At 42.4% G+C, this 17,104-nt stretch overlaps 1 protein-coding gene across 7 annotated transcripts in view; it reads right to left on the reverse strand.

Moving 5' to 3' along the window:
* Positions 1–17,104, reverse strand: part of EVL (Enah/Vasp-like) — a 138,335-nt gene that overhangs the window by 74,424 nt on the left and 46,807 nt on the right. Inside the window, exon 1 of one of the 7 annotated variants that reach the window (XM_021549709.3) lies at positions 51–192. The exons of the other annotated variants lie outside the window; for them this stretch is intronic. Within the exon in view, the coding sequence (XP_021405384.1) occupies positions 51–61 (11 nt within the window). The 5' untranslated portion in view covers positions 62–192. Of the gene's footprint in view, positions 1–50; positions 193–17,104 lie in introns of those variants that run through there. 7 annotated transcript variants of the gene reach the window in all.

Below are 17,104 nucleotides of genomic sequence, written 5' to 3' on the forward strand. Positions count from 1 at the left end.
CATTAGTTCTGGTCAACAAATTCCCAGCCAACAAATTCCCAGATACTTACGTGCCTGCCATGGAGAAGGACCTGGTCAGGCAATCCCACAGAGGTCTGTGCTCAAAGCCGGCACGTGTGCTCAAATCCAAATAGTCTATTTCACCTGAGCAGAAGACAAATTTGGCAGGGAGACAAGCCAAGAGTCTCTATGAAAGCTTATAACCAAAACAGGAAAGGGAAGCACTATTGAGAGAGCAGGAGGGCAGGAAGTAACACTTATACAGCAGGGGCGGGGAAGGGACTTTAAAGAAGAAATGTATTATTTCTTAGAGCTGCTTTGCTGAGCAAAAGTACAAACAATATAGATTAAGATTAGATGTGCTGTTGTTGCCTCATTGGAGGCATGGATATTAAAAAATTTCCACGCATTTTCTCAAGACACAGGTTCAGTGTCCAAGAAAAAGCAAAAGCAAATAAAGTTCAGACCCAGGAAAAAAAAAAAAATTGCTGTTATTCCTTTATCACATGGGCGTTTACACAACGCAGAACCAAACCCAGGGGCCCTGGTGCACCGAGGGCCCTGCACCACCTGGCAGCCAACCTGGCATCCTGTTGAGGTCCAGCTCCAGCCCAAACCTTTAACTGCCACAGCACAGTGCAAATTTTATCCCTCTCACCTACTTTATGCCTTTTGCACATCTGCTCAACTTGACCTGGAGCAAAGGTCCCAGGGTGCAGATACCAGGTAACTTCCCGAAGCACCCCACAAACTGCAGAGCTTCTCAGCTCTTGAAGAACTGCTGGAAACACAGTCAGAAGCCATGATTTTACCATAGAGGCACACAGACTTGCTTTGGGAGTCAGCATCACAGGCTCTGAAGTCTCTGTTAATGAGAGCAAAACCTGCAGAGCCCCAAGGAGACCAGCCCTCAGGAGACCACACGGTTCCTGACATCCTTGCAGTGCTTTCAGAGTGCAACATACATTTGTAAAAACTTACATCTCTGTTTAATACAGGAAAAAGAGAGATGTGTAAGAAATAGGCTGAATTTGGTAAGGCACAGCAGCTACACAAACCCTGCAGTGGAGTTTCTGCTGGGGAGCAAGGGCTGGAAACGCTGCTCCACCTGAGCAGGGGAGCAGAGAGCTTTTCACCTTCACTGCTTTTCCTGTTACAAGAGATCACTTTCATGTTCCAACTGAAAAAAAAACTAGAGAAACTACTGCTGAAATGGCACCTAGTGAAAACATGGGTGTCAAAATCTGGCTGCTCTCACAGCTGGTAGTACATCGCCTGTTCAGTTGCTGCTTCCCGTTCCTCTGCAGAACATCCCTGTATGACTGAAGAGTTTCAGTTTTCTGATGGGGGAGTTTAACAGCTAACAAGAATTAAAGTTCTCATTGACATTTAAGCATAGCTTTTTCTGTAGTGCTTTTGTTTTTCTCTCTTTTTATTTTTATGTTTAATGAGGTATTTTATTATCACTTGGGATTTCAATCTGGCTGCATTTTCCTGACATTACATCCTTCTGCTTTGAGATCTGTGTGGATGCTGGGCACTACCTTGTTTCATTCAAAAAATCCTGCTTTTCATGAATTTAAAATTTTTAAATTCGCAGTTCCTCTGTATAGCTCACACATTGCTTAGACAATAATTGTAGAGTTAGTCAGTGCAAATATTACTTTACTGCATATATTAGAAAAGGACATAACCTGAAAAATGCATCTCCAAGTAAATACAGGCACAAATCACTAATGACCCAGATCAGTCATGCTGGCTCCACTGTTCTGGGCAGAAGGATGCAGGAAGGTGAACTAAGCAAAGATCTGAGGAGCCTTTTTATTTCTCTGATGTGTCTGAAATAGATAAGGTCACTGATTTGGGGCAATGGAGACAGCACTTACGATGTAGAATCGTTTCCCTGTTAAACCAAGCAGATATTACTCTCCTTACATGCAAATATCAGCTGCAATAATATCACCTAGAAAACTCAGGTTTTAAAGGTTTGGTTCTCCTGAACAAACACCTTTGAGCACACCTGGAAACTCCCAACTTCCCCCCTCCTGCTAGCACCATGCATGCTGAAGGCACAGCAAAGAGCAGGTCCCTACTGAAATATCCAATGTCACCCCAGGAAATAGTGACAGTGAGCAGGACAAAACCCAGGGCTGCCTTTCTATGCCCCTGTCATAAGCCAAATTAATTTCACTAAGCACCACAGCATACATTCCAGCAGAAGTGCCTCTAATCACCTCTTTGCATTGCTAAAATGCCTCCATGGCCCTGGACTAGAAAGGGAGCACTTAGAAGGACACAGCACTCTGTGACAAATGACATGTAAGACCGAGTAGCTGACTTCTATCCAGCCCTCACAAAGAACCATATGCTGGATAAACAGATTATTTCAGTCATGTGTTGAGATCTGTGTGAGCAGATCAGGATTCCTAAACACAGAAGCGAGGCTTTAGTTGCAATTAAGTGAATATTCCCATAGGCTTGCAAGCAGCACGTCTGCTGGCCATGTACTTGGCTTTCATGTTCCAAAGACTCTCAAGTCTTGTATTTGCTTTCTTTTGGAGAGTTTCATTACCAGATGAATTGTGATTTGTGTAAGACAATAATGTTATGTATTTTTAACCCTTAGAGCTATAGGCTGAGCCAGAAAGGTGAGTGCCTCAGCCTCAAAATGACTTATCTCCAAACACAAAACCCTGGCTATTTTTAAGAATTAGGTGAAGCACTGTAGAATGTGTTGCTTATACTATTTAAAAAATAAGAATCACAATAATAATATAAAATTATACCCACCTAAGAGTTATTTGAAGGTAGACATGATTTTTTTTTTTTTCTTAATAAGCATGTTTCAGACCTTCCAGATAACTATTTATACTTATATATCTGCTGGGTTTAGTTCTGTGTTATCCTCAAAAGGCAACATGTTATATTGCACATATTTCAAAATTTGCATTTGGCAAGTCTTTCATGTAACAATTTCATGATTAAGAAATCTGGAAGTTCCCACTGAAACGGTACACTCAAATTGCATAAACTACAAGTTGGTGTCATGAATATATGCACAAATTATATGCAACAGCATATAAATTTCTCATTTATATATTCAGATTTGTAAATCTAATTTCACAGCTGTTAATAGTATTTGAATGTAAGACATTTCCTCATACACTGAGATTTGCAACTGTTAAACATGCTGATGAGGCAAAAAAAAATTCCTTGTCCTCAGAAAGTTTAACCCTGTATGTTAATATATGCTCTTGCTCTCTCAAATCACTTTTTTCCATGCTGCCCACTCATTTGAAAAGAGCAAGAGAGAAACCAGACAGGAGAGTAAAGTATACTTATTTACTATTAGAAGAGTTAAAAATGTGCGGTGAGGTGAGATGGCAGCTGCCTTCAACAGCAAAACAATTGATCCTGCATATGCTTATTGTAAAAATTAGTCTTTTTGGGCATATTAATTTAGGATACAATCCCGTCACTGCTGAGGTCCAAGGAAGTCTTTCTATGGACTTAAGAGGGCCTAGATTTAGCCCTTTGTATAGATCCATTCAAGTACCAGTAAATAAACATGTGGCAGGAAAAAAAATCTTTTAAAGGCCACGAGTTATGCAGGATTTGGGAAGCCTGTTCTTTCCTTCTGGGAAGCCCCTGGCTCTCAAGTCATGCAGTGTCCTCTGCTAAGATGATTTCATCTCACCCTCACTCCGAGAGGGAACAGCCAGGACTCACCTGCTTCCCAACACAGGGGGATGTTTTGGCTGATGCAAACAGCTTAGGTATTGCCTTAAGGAAATAACTGTATTGCAAAGAATTAACTCCATGGCTGCCTTCAATTTTCCTCTCTATAAACTGTGATGAGCAGTGGGCAGTAAGCCCAGACCCCACGGTAAGCAGCATGGAACAAGTTATAGACCATATGGAGAGAAATATACTGCCACTTCATACACAGGGTATCTACAATGCTTTTTTGCTTGAGTCAGCTAATTGCACATCCGCAAATCAGCACATTTATAACAAATGGAGCATTATGATATCATGGGAAATCTATTTAATATGATCAAAGTCTGCCAGGAAAAGTTCCCCTGAAATTATGAAAGTACTTAAGGGTCCTGAGTGCCGGGAACATTTTACAGTCCTTATTAAACAAACATTTTCACATTGTTTCATGGCAGCTGGTGGTACCAAGGGCTGTATCTTATAAGGCTCCATGTCAGCAGTCTCACTGCAGCCACCAGCATGGGCATCTCCCTGCTGCAGGCAGAAGGCACCTCTGTACCTATAGTTAGAACCAGCCCCACCACCCAGACCTGCTCCAGCAGCAGGCAAAGAACAGCCCTGTCCCAAGCAGTGCCTCAGCTCAGGCTTACCACCTCCTTTCTTTTCCAGAAGCTAAGATTCAGTATTGCAAACCCCCTTCTGTACTGCAGATTTTAAGGGGTGTACTTAGCTTTTCCACATTACTTTTTTTTTTATGTTAAAGTTTAGCAATGCCCTTGATCTAAAGAGCCATTAGACATGGTCTGAGTGTAAATATAAACTTACTTGGGGTATCAGCTGAAAAACATTCTCATATGTATGTCACCAAGTATATGCTATTCCCCAACATTGTTCCACAGCTGATGTATTTTCACCTTCAGCTTGCATTTTTCCTTAAACTTTAGTAAACATGATGAGTGGTTTTAGCAGCTGTTGGCAGTGGTTCTTTCAACTGCCTACATTACTTTTTTGTAGCTCTTGATTTATGGGGTGCTCCTTTAAATTTCTGGGGTTTGTATTTAAAACAAGAAATTCCAACTTCACAATAGTCCCAAAAGAAGACTAGGAGCTTCTCACTCAAAACTAGCACTGCCTCAGTTCTGGTACTTACCTTTAGCTATTTAATGCTATCCACCATTAGGAAATGCACTTCAAGCATCATGCTTTACTGAACAGATCAGACACTTGTATCAGAAGACACCCCTATCTCACGTTGTTGGCACCATAAGCCCATGGAAGGGTTTCTGTCACAAGCCTTTCAGAGGCACATGGGTGGGTGAGGCACAACCTACCAGGTGTGAACATAAGAAGTTTTCTGATGTAAGGGATGCTGGAGTAAAGAAAAAGCGTGTAAACACAGCTTAAGAGATTGGAGGGGAAGCAGCTGACCAAAAACTAATCAGAAATCACACATAACTGTGTTTCTATCACTTGCAGTTCTCTAGAGGCACATGCCTGTCTGATCTTCAGGTCATATAATTTGATATTCATTGAGAAAGCCCTTTTCAAGACAGCAACCCCATCCCTAAAAAGTTAGGGCTCAAAGTGAAGGTTGTGCAGGCTCTAGAAGGCTAGGTTCACACCAAGATGAAGAATGCCTGTCATTGTTTCTAGCCTTGTTTCTGATATTTATGTTTCTTGGAATAGGACAGGTTGGAAATAATAGCTGACTTACAGGCACAGGGAAACTTCAACTTGCATAAGGATCCCTGAAGGTGGAATGGATACAGTCAGCAGTTTTTCATGTCAACTCATCACACCTTTCACTGCCATGTAACACAACAAGGTGCACACATGCAGGGAAGCTCTCTTCTTTAACAACAGTAAAGCATCCACATTTTTTCATGTCTTTAGAATAATCCCTTATAGCATTTAATAGGATACTGAGATAGTTTTGCATTAGTCAATACTTGCTTGAACCTTGCTGAAGTTGACGGCAAAATTCCTATTAGCAATTAGCCGTTCCAGCTGCAGCAGAAACTTATCTTTTATATCATCTGTGTCATCAGTTAGGCAGCAGAACAAGGTAAAAATTATCCTGGCAGCCCCTTCTTTTCCCCCTTTCCCTCCTTCGATTATTCATTGGCAAAGATTTTTCCCATTGCTTGGCAGATAAAATGATTTTCTGAGTGCCAAAACTGAAACAGGATCCCTGAGCACATTTGTGCACCAGACTCGTTTGTGCACAATGTTTGACAAATAATGGCAGAAGTATATCCTTGCTTTACTATGATTTTTATCCTTTTTTCCTAGCAACCTTCCCCCTTTATCTTGTCCAAAATTATCTTCTTGACTGTGTTGTGTCCTCTGTGACTTCCCCATCGCTATGCAGGGACACCACAAAGTGCCACTTCTCAGGAGTAGGGCATCTACTAAACTCATGTAGGTTGGCAGTGAATTGCTGCTCAGCTTGACTGTGTCCTGCCTTTACCTCACCCAGGACACCAGATTCAATCCCTCTCCTCTCCATCCACTTGGTAAGCATCATAAACCAGTGATTTTTATTCCTCTGTCAAACTAGGCTAACTTCTGAATCTGCTGGTCAGCTGCTGGAAAGGTGGTAGAGAGAAGGAAGAGGGTGGGCAGACAGCTGAAGCAACTGCATAAACTCTATTTTCTTAGAAGAGCAAACCAAAGACAAGTTGGTAGGGGGGGGTCTCCCAAAAAATCATTGCTCACCTCCACTGGTATGCTCACCAGTTTGACCATCTGATGACCACCAAACCCTCCACAATGGCATGCACAGTTCCTTTCAAAATCAGCATCAGAATTATAGACTTTATCCAAAAGTGCAACTTTCTAGTTGCCTGGCATTTTTTTAACTTCTAAAACATGTAGGGTTTTGTCAGCACTTCAGACTTGTCAAAAGATAACCCTTCCATCCAAAGTTTAACATAAAGGTTTAGCCCTTGAGCCATTACACAGAGTGGGAGTACTCAACAGCCTCTGTCTGTGTCAGGATGTGCTTTTCATAATAATACCCTGGGTTTATTATAACAGGATTGAAAAATGTCTTTAAAAATGTCCTTTTGCATTACTGATACAATGTTTCGGGTAAAATATTAAAAAGAGAAATTAAAATCATTCACAAGTCAACAAATTACAGAAAGGCCAGGTAAGAGAAAGGATACAGAGAATGGGGAAAGTTTCAGTAGTAACTCAGCTCGCCATTCCTTCCAATGGCTTTCTGAACCTTCCACAGCTCCACCATCTCCCAAGATCACAAATTCAGGACTGAGGTAAATTCCTGGAGGATTTCTAGGGAGTAAGATAACACCTGCAGTGCATCTTCCATTGGGCCAGTGTTAGGGCAGCCCAGCCTCAACAGCAATGCTAACAACCACAGCCAAGTGGGATCAAAAGGCAAATTCAAGTGCATTGACCATTATTTCTCAGCCGCAACAAAAATATGGAAAGCAGCATTCAAAGCCACATTATGATTAAGTTTTTAATTTAAAAAATCCAAAGCAAGAGTTTTGAAAGATTTAATAAATTTCCATAGCCTTGGATGTCTTTCCCTACATCACACCCTGGCTTCTCTGTAGACCCCAAAGGGCTCATCAAAATCAAGACCGGTACAGAATCCTTCAGTCAGTTCACAGCAAGATCCCTCACAGTGCACTTTATAACTGGTGTGTTATCAGCTGAGCAATGCTGCAGTATTATTTGGTCTGCTGAAACCAACTCCCCAAAGTGCAAACAGAGTAGAACCCAGGCAAAGCTCTCAGTTGTCTCTTGGGCTGCATACTCAGTTTAGGCAGCTGCAGTTTAGTGGATAAAGCACTGACCTCCAAGAACCCCAATCAAATCCAGCTCATATTCCCATGAAGATCACTGGAACTGGGTTAGGGAGCATAAGCTTCAAAGAACCATTTTCCTTAGAACTGACTGCATTTTTTGCCATGAACCTTTCTTCTTCAATATTTCTACTTTTGTTGCTTGTCTCATCTCTTTCTGTTTAGGCTAACTGGCTTCTAACACCAAGATCATGGTCCTTATTCACGTGATAATACAACCACAGCTGGAAATCAGGCCATGGATTTGGGGAACACTCCCCTGAAATACATAAGTGAAAATAGGACTTCCCTGCCTCACTCTGATGGTACAGTGGCCTACACAGGGAATGGTTTCCAGCTCCCAGCTTGGTGTTACATAGCTAGTGGACCCTTTATCATTTGCCTGGTTTTCCATCGCTTCCCATATAGTTTCTGAATAGAGTTGTTTTGTTCTTCAGTACTCATCCCACCTGCCTCAGAATAAGAGAAAAGGGAAAACAGAATAAAGCAAGAGCTATGAATTGGTGTGCCAGCACAGCCAGATATCTTGTTTTTCTTGGTCTTTCACTTCCACTGCCACTTAGAGTTAGGTTCATACCATTTAAAAATGAGAATAAGAATAAAACATGCTGATAAAGAGATTTCTATAGCTTGCTTTCTATGCAGGCTCTCCTGGTCTGTGCCATGCCTGAGGCACTGTGCACACTGTTGCCATGCTCAGTGCCTTGCTCTGATCTTGGAGTCTCAAGGCACTGCAGTTTTTAATAGAACTCTTCCAGAGAACAGACAGAATACTTCTCACTCAGCAGCATGCACATCCACACTCACCAAACTGGCTCTGGGACCCAACACTCCCTGCTACATCAGTACCACACTTGCTTTGTTAGCTTGTGCTGGGTCAACGAAATAGCCCCTGGATGAGCATAAGGTTCAGAAAAGATAGGGGTTTATAGCAAATTCCATTTTACTAATGTATTTCATTCTATTCTATTTGCACCAATTCAAGACAGTTTTGGGGATCAGTCTTTTCAAACTTAGCATCACCAGAGGGTGATCTCAGTCAGATGCCAAAAAGGAGACTCATGCTTTAAAATGTGTCTGTGTTTGTCTTAGGCCTCAGACATTATGCAAGATGGAGTTCAGAGGATGGAGCCCTTTTGCCCTGGGCAGCAGAAACCATGGGCAGAGCTCTGCCCATGGCTGGAAGCAGTGGTACCTTCCTTGCAGTGTGGTACCTTCCTTGCAGTGTGGTACCTTCCTTGCCACAGCAGCACCTGCAGGTCCAAAGAGGGGAGGCAGACCACGGTTTTATCAGAAGCAATTAATAGTGGCCTCTTGATTTAGTTGGCTGCATAAACGTACACAGGAAAAGGGAGTGTGATGCAGATCCTTGGAGGGCTCTTAGGAGCCTCCTCTGTTGGAATAGAAACTTTCTGAATGCAGAGGATGAGGGCAGAGTCCCTCTGTACAGCTATGACACCAAAGAGCCAGGAAGCAGAGGGCTGGCTGAATGGCTGGAGCAGGGGCTGATTCTGGAATGAATGAGAAGGGGTTTGTAGACTTAGATTAGATTTTCCTTCAATGTTTCATCTCTACATTTTATAAACACTTGCAATTCTATCATCCACTTCAGTTGTTACAAATAAGTACCTTCACTTACATTTTGACATAACCCAGCTTGAGACAAGGTTAGTTTCCAGATGTCACACTAATATTACAGTGCTCCTCAAGCTAAATTACAGCTCTGTTTATAACTGTGAAGCTTTAATGAGCACCCAGCTCATTATCATAAAGCATAACACAGCGTGCAATGAAGTGTGCCTTCAGAGACACTGCGTGGAGCAGTGTGAGAGCCAGCACTGCAGGGTGAGGAGAGAGGAATGCTGAGCAGGGCTACCAGCAAATACCAGGGTACAGCCAGCGTGGCTATCACACCATATCTTCCGTGTGAAACCTGTGGAGATTCAGGTTTCCAAAACAGCAAAGCTCCCCAGGCTCACTCCTAAAGCTACTGGCCAACTTGGTAGCCATCCGTGACCTTCTCTGTGCTTCCTTTGTTCAGAGGAACAGAGAGCATCAATTTGACCAAGAGCCAGGATAGCCCTCAGGAAATACTTGTACTGAGTCAATAGGAGCCAAACTATTATGCAAACTAAGAAACTTATATTTATGTATGATCTCCATATTAAACTTGTTTTATACACTCACAACAATCAAAATTATTTCATGCTTTTCATCTGCAATGTTATGGTGCAGATATAAGCACATTCTTATTCTGGAGAAGAAAAGAGGAAACAGTATGCCTTAGTCTTTCAGTTTATATTCAATACAAAGTGGAAAAACTACTTGAAAGTACATTAATTCATAGGTCTGTGATGCAGTAATGAAAATAAATTAAGCCCAAGTCCATTATTTCAGTTTGATTTGGTTTTCAGCAATAAGACTGGGATTTCTAAATATATGTTAGGTAACACTCTAAAATCCAACAGAGACTTGGCACCTGGTATCTTGTATCTGAGCTTCATTATAGGAGCAGTGTTTATGTTGGATGTGTGTTGGATGGTTTAATTCCAGCCTACTGAAGAGCAGCCTCCAGGTCATAGATCTGCTGCAGCTAATTTGGCAGAAGCAGCACTGCCTCTTCAGAGAAGGGCAACATAAATCTGCAAACACAGCTTCTGTCTGGGGTAATGAACAGCTTTAATTTTCTGTAGAATGACAGTCACTGAGCAAATGTAAAAAAAACCCAAACCAATCAACCAACCAAAAAAAAAAAAACCAACAAAAAAAAACACCCAAAAAAACAAAACAAACAAACAAAAAAAACCCCAAAACAACCCAAAGAGCCATGGTAGTAAAGCATAGATCCTCCAACACAAAATCTCCAGAGCTTCAACTCTCCTGAGATGTCAGTGCTGTGCTGGGGGCACAGCAGAAAGAGAGATTTTATTCTCTGCAACACTGCAAGCACTTTCAGCCATTTCAGGTTTCCACCTACCAACTAAATGTGATGAACCTTCCCCACTCTAGTTAAAAGCATGTTTCAGCACCTTGCAGAGGTGTTCAGGAGGTGGTTTCCTTTCCCAGATAACCCTGGGAGAGGCAAAGCATTTGAGCAGTGTTTTTGGCAGGCAGCAGTGGGAAGGCAGTAGGCAGAGCCCTCCATACCATTCTCTTGTGGAGGAAGCAGAACATCCCAGCCCATACCCCAGGGACTGATTACAGGCAATTCCTTGGACAAGGCAGCCCCAGAGCAACATGAGATGCCCAGCAGTGCCCAGCAGTGCCACAAGGCTTTGGGCACACTGTGTGCCAGGGTGGGGTCGAGGCGGAGGATGGAACATTGTCCTTTATGCTCTCCATGTGCTTCAGGTTTGCCAGAGGGTAGAGGCAAATGAATATTTCATCTGTAAGGAGTCACTCACACCAGCCTGGCCTGTGGGGTGGCACATGGCACTGCAGGGAAATGGGCAGGAGAAGGGAAGCACAAGTGGCTATGCCAAATGCTAACGAGGACAAAAGAGAAACAATACCCAAAGCATTTCCTGTCCATCTTGCTTGGCACTGTTCTTCAACATGCTTGTCTCTGAGGAGGAAAGATTGCTGTGATCTCCTCTCTACTGCTGGCACCCTCCTTCCAGAGAAGCAACTAGCTGAATTAAAGCATATACAGTAGCTCATGCCAGTGTTAGCTTATTTGACTATTAATTACTCTTAAGGAAAAATCCTACTGTTCTGAAATCTGAGAATTTCCACTGGAGACTCACCAACTACTTATCCACTAAAACCCAAGATCACAGAGAAAAAAAAATATTTGAAAAATCAGTTTATTTTAAAAATATTTAAATAAAATCTAAAATATATTTTAAAAATGTAAATAAAAATGTTAAACCCATAGTCCATTTAAAAATATTTTTTCTATGCATCTCCATAAGGCAATTTCAGTTTTGTGAGATGCATATTGCATTGAAAAAGATGCAATCAAAGACATCAGAAAAACAAATGGGATGATCTGTAAATACCAATCATATTTTTCAGATAGTCAAGATACACAACACTATTTTCTTGTTCTAAAATGGTAGATTTATCATTATGCTAAAATTATGCTAAATCCTAATTAAAAACTAATCAGAAGAGGCAAAACCAAACTGGTGCCTCCAGCAGAGAAACCAAACAAGGACGATGGCAATTTTTCTTTGCATCAGTTTTAAGGGAAAACACTGCATTTCTCTACTTTTATAACCTTCTACAACTTACAGTACTATTATAATTTAAACTCTCTGGAAGCCTACACTTGTGTTTGAATAAAATTAAGGCAATGCACTGTCTCACAGAGGCCAGCCTGCGGCGAGCTGGGATAGCTGGGGAAGGTTTGCTGTGCAGCTCAGGAGGAGGCTGGATCAGTGGAGGGACAATCTCTTCTTGTATTTGCCTTTCTGCAGTCAGCAAAAATGCCCCACTCTGAAAACAGCGTTTGTAGGTTGCCAGAGGATAAAACAAACCTCAGAAACATAAATCAAGCTTAACAAAGGAGCTTCTTCTTAACATGGCTAATGGCTCGGGTTCCTCCACAGACAAAGACACTGTTTGACCTACTGCTCTAATTAGAGGAGTAGTGATGTTGACATTTGTGTTGTATAAAGCAGACATGTTAACAGCCAGAGGGAAAGCTGTCAGTGCCTCTAAAGATCACAGCATTCATGGCAATGCACGATTCAGCCTTTAAATATTCAAATAATCAATTCAATGCTTAATTTCTTTTACTGATAGTAAAAAATGACTCCCAAATGAGAAAAAAAACCAAACCAAAACCCACCAAAAACCAACCCCAACTTCAATCATTGTTAATCTTGGAAGATTAACAGGCAATACATTAATAAATTTTATTCTACCAAGTATAGTATTTCCTTTCAGGTTTATATAATCCAGTTTTGTCATGAAGAAATACAAGCAATTTATGCTCTCTGGGCTTTTCACTTACTATTAAAATAATACCAACCACCAGAGACTGAGGTTTGTACATTCATATGTGTCAGGTTCACCAAAGCAGAAAAACAGATACCACTGCTCATTTATAAATACATGAAATGTGTTTTAATTTAACTCTGATCTATTGCATCCCATTCCCTAGACATGAGATGCACCATTGCAACAGCCAGGCAGTTCATGTCTTACAGATCAGAATCTATGCAGCAAATCTTCTCTGTGAGCACCCAAGTATCCCAGAATGACAGTGAGCCCTTAGTGCTCAGTTAGCTCCAAACCCCTCCAGATTCTTTTCCCCAAGATGTGGTTGATGTTCCCAAACCCACTTTTACTCAAGGTGAAGCTGAACACAAAGTATGACAGACTGACAGAAGGTTTTGTACTGCAGTCCAAAACCAAAGTTTTCCACTCTCACAACCTCTATCCCAAGGAAAGGAGTCTACAGGCACAGAGATGGAGAGAGGCCCAGCATTCATCACATCCCACAACACAACCCTGGCTTGACAGAATCCATCCTGGACACTTTTAGAGCCTGTTTTGTAATTAATTTCTGTAAGTGGATAATTGACTCATTAAACTGAATTAGAGAAATATGATAATGCACAAACCAAAAATGCAGCTATTATTTATCTCGTTGTTCAGTCCAGCCTTCAAAGCCACTTCAATTCAATTGCTATTGCCAATGACTTCTGAAGGAAACCATTTAACATGGCAGGCATCATGCTGTCCAAGCTTTAAAAAAGTTAAGAAAAAAGACATTTACAATGCTATATATTTTGTTTATACGTAAACTGCACAAAATACTTCTCATTCCTTTCTCAATGCTTTTAATTTTTCCCCAGCTTTTTAACACTGTTCCAGTTTCCTTTGCATGACATCCCATGTGGCCAGTACTGCTCTAAGGGAAGGCACGTGTGATCATCCCTCTTCCTCATATGGCTCCAAACACAGCACAAGGACATTTATATAAGTGTGTGTGTGAAAGGTAACAAGATGAACTTAAAATGCATTTTGGTGCAGGGATCTGTGAGCCTCCAAATGTGCTTAGAGGGTAGATTATGAGGAGACACACCTATGAATGGCAGCAACATTTTGGGTTGCTTCAGTACAGTAAAATCTATAACTTTTCTTTTGATAATCAAGAAAAATCAAGCTTGAAATGACTCTTGCATAAAGAAGACACGGAAACAGGGCCACAGCACACTGTCCATCCCAGTAGAGGAGGAAAAGTTAACTTCATGTCATTCACTCTTCACTGCACAACTGCTGCTATTCCCTAATGATCTCCACAGTAAGTAGCTACAAAAAGCCATTTCCAGTGCCAGTACAGAGCTTATCAGAAGCAGTTTTGCTGTTTACTACACTTTAGGGAAAAAGATGGAAGGAAAGAGATTCTTACCCCTCAAATTTGTTGTATACTGACAGAAATCCATTGATTTTGCAGGAGGTTTTTCCCCTCATTTGCAAGGACAAATGCCACTCCATTCAGTGAAATATTCTGCTCCAAAAATTGGACTGCTAAGCATAATTTTGGGGCTCTAGAGGGAGATGCAACAACCACCAGGGCATAGGGGAGACATAAGCATGACAGCAGCAGGATATGAGGCAGAGGGTTTGCATGTGGCTGCAAGCAAACGGGGCCAAGGTGGGTGACACACCCACAGCAGGTACACTGGCACTAAAGTGACTCAAATGGGTGAGGTCAGAAATGTAAAGCTCCTGCTGTCCATGGAGTGACTCCTCTGCTCTCAGAGGAAGGTTGCCTAAAGAACAGAGCTGAGGCCATATCTTTTGAGAAAGGGACAAAAGTAACAATCACTTTAAAGCCAACAGAATATTTGGGTTGAAAGCTGTAGATGAAAACTGCAGTGGAGAATTTAAGTATGATGTTAGAACCTTCCCTGAACATTTTCAGGAATCAGCCTGTGAAAGGACAGAATCAGCCCATGTCATGCTCCCATGCACAGCTCACTTAGGACATGTAGACAATGTCATGGTGGTGTCCAAGACCCACCTGCCACATGTCACCTGTGACATCTCTCACAGCCACAGCAGGCTCAGCACTAGCAAGGAAAGAAACAAGCCATAGTTATCCTAGAACATTTGCAGCTCCTGGTGGATCTAGAACACACTATGGTGAAAGGAATAAACACAATTCCAGCACTGCAGTCATCACCTGCACAGCTAAGTGTTATAGTTACAACACCTGATGTGATAGTGCTCTACATAGTCCCTGAAGGGACAAACCACCACCTGGAAGACTACAGGGAGGAATTAGCCCCTTGTTCAATAGGAATTCCATCAGCTTTGGAAATTAATTGAACAAATCTGTACTCTCTGTTTGCTGTTTATCTGTTTAGCATGTGACTGGCACACAACTTCCAGGCATTACTATAAAGCAATTAATTTCTCTAGACAATAGGAGGGAGCAGTAGGTTTCTCCAGAGCCAATACTGCTCCTGCTTTTAGGCTTGGCTAAATGCAACCCTTGCAGACTGTGGCAGCTGGCAGGCTCAGCCAGAAACCCTGCTGTGAATTACTGCTAGCAAACACATTTGGCTTTATTAAGCCTTTCTTCCTCCTCCAAATGTTATAGTCATGGTTCTTGAGTAATCACAGGCATTGTTTAGAAGCATTTGGGGAATGAGTATTTGAAAAGCCCTCGCAAGGTTCAGCTCAGAACATTTCAGTTTAGGGGTCCACTGGCTGCACCAGAGATGTACCTGCAGCCTTGGGGTCTGATGCTTCAGGAGGGATTTGCCTCAGCTCCACAGTCCCCAGCTGCTTCCCCCAGGGTGTCCCTTTCCCTGTCAGGGTCCCCACCCATCCCCACCCATCCTCTCTAGCCCAGCAAAGGTCTTCCCTGACAGAAGTGGATGTTCCAATTCAGATTAAAGTGCAGCAGCTCCTACTGTGTGTGCTTGCAGACCAACTCAGCTGTGAAATGGGGACCACACTGAACAAAGACCCTGAGCCTGCAGCCAAGTGGGCAGGAGGTGAGGGAGTACACAGAAGAGTCCTAAGGGAGGAGGAGGGATCAGTACTGCGGGATGGGGTGCAGGGTAACAGCAACACGGCTGTGAGCCCACTGCCCTGCAAATGGATCTGCTTCTCCTATTGTCCTGAAATTTCAGGCTTTGTTCACACAGTGTTTAATTAGGTTTGAAGCTTTCTCTTTTTTCCCCAAAAACCAGTTTTGAACAACAATGCTTCTGATTAGCCAGCCAAAGAGATGACTGTGCTACTGGATTGAAAGCTATAAGGCATCTGTAAAGTATCAAAAGGTACCAATCTGGATACCAATCTAATGTAGTAAAAGAAAACATGTAATTTCAGATTCATATAATATAGAGCCAAAGCAAATTACCTGCCGCTGATGTCTTTTTATAGTATTGATGGTGGGGGTGGAGTAATGGTTACCAAAAGAAAACCTGCTCAGCCTTGGGAATCAACTGATGTTCCTAAAGCCAGGAATCATGTTGTTGATGCTCACAGAAAATGGTAATTGATGACTGTAAACCCCCATGATGAGGATGGTGGCTGCTCTAAGGCACCCCTGCTCCCCACCCCATCTGGCATGGCCATCAATGTGATGTGTGTTGTTAGCACAGTGCAAGACCATTGCTGGAAAAAGAAATAAAAAGTCCACAATGACCAATTGCTGAGGAAAGCAGAGAAAGGATGAGAATTTTTGTCAGTTCGCTGGATGAAGATCTGACCCTTGAGCAGTTCTGAAGTTAACACCTGGGTAACACAAGGACATTTTTGTTCCTACAGCTCTATAGTGTGGTTCTCTCTGTCTGGCCACAGCCCCAGCACAGCTGCTTCCACAGCTGCACAATAAAAGGGGAAGAGCGAGAGAAGACCTTTAGTGTGGCACCAAAGGTGTATCTCAAAGGCTGCATTTCCACCCAAGCCAGCTCAGCTGGCTGCAGGATGGGCTCTGGGGATGCTGGTGCTCTGAAGGGGAGGCTGGGGCTGGCAGGGTGCCCTGTGCTGTCCCCAGCTGCGGGGCACGCCGAGCCCGTGCAGGGCGTTCGCAGCCGCCTCCGCCTCTCTGACTTTCTGGAAAAGACAGAATCAGGCCAGCTAACTTTTCTCCATGTGCTGCATTTGCTGCCAGCAGATTTTCTAGCATGTGCACAGCCGCAGCAGCAGCCAGATTTTGCTCATCCCCCCCTTACCCCTATATTTCCGTGGATAAATAACACAACATACATCAAGATAAATTTATCTTGGGTGTAACCTCTGGAATGTCACTGTGGTAAAAACAGAATTATGTGGGCCATATAACAGATGAATCCATGTCACTGGAGAAAATAATTTCAGATGCATTTCTCTCATAATTAGTAGCCACTATTTTTTTCAGAGGGAAGAAATGTTGAGAAGATTTTGCTAAATGCAAGCTTAAGAGAAAATGGCACATTGATTTTAGAGAATTATTTTCAAATGCTTGTAATGATATGATGTTCTTCTGATACACAGTTCACAAAACAACCCCAGGCCAGAGTAGGTGGAGACTAACATATTGATTTCATTGAAGCAGACAGAGTATGCATCCCTTTGAAAGCTGGCCTTACCCTTTC

The sequence above is a fragment of the Lonchura striata genome, chromosome 6 (genome assembly GCF_046129695.1).
Source record: "Lonchura striata isolate bLonStr1 chromosome 6, bLonStr1.mat, whole genome shotgun sequence".
NCBI lineage: Eukaryota > Metazoa > Chordata > Aves > Passeriformes > Estrildidae > Lonchura > Lonchura striata.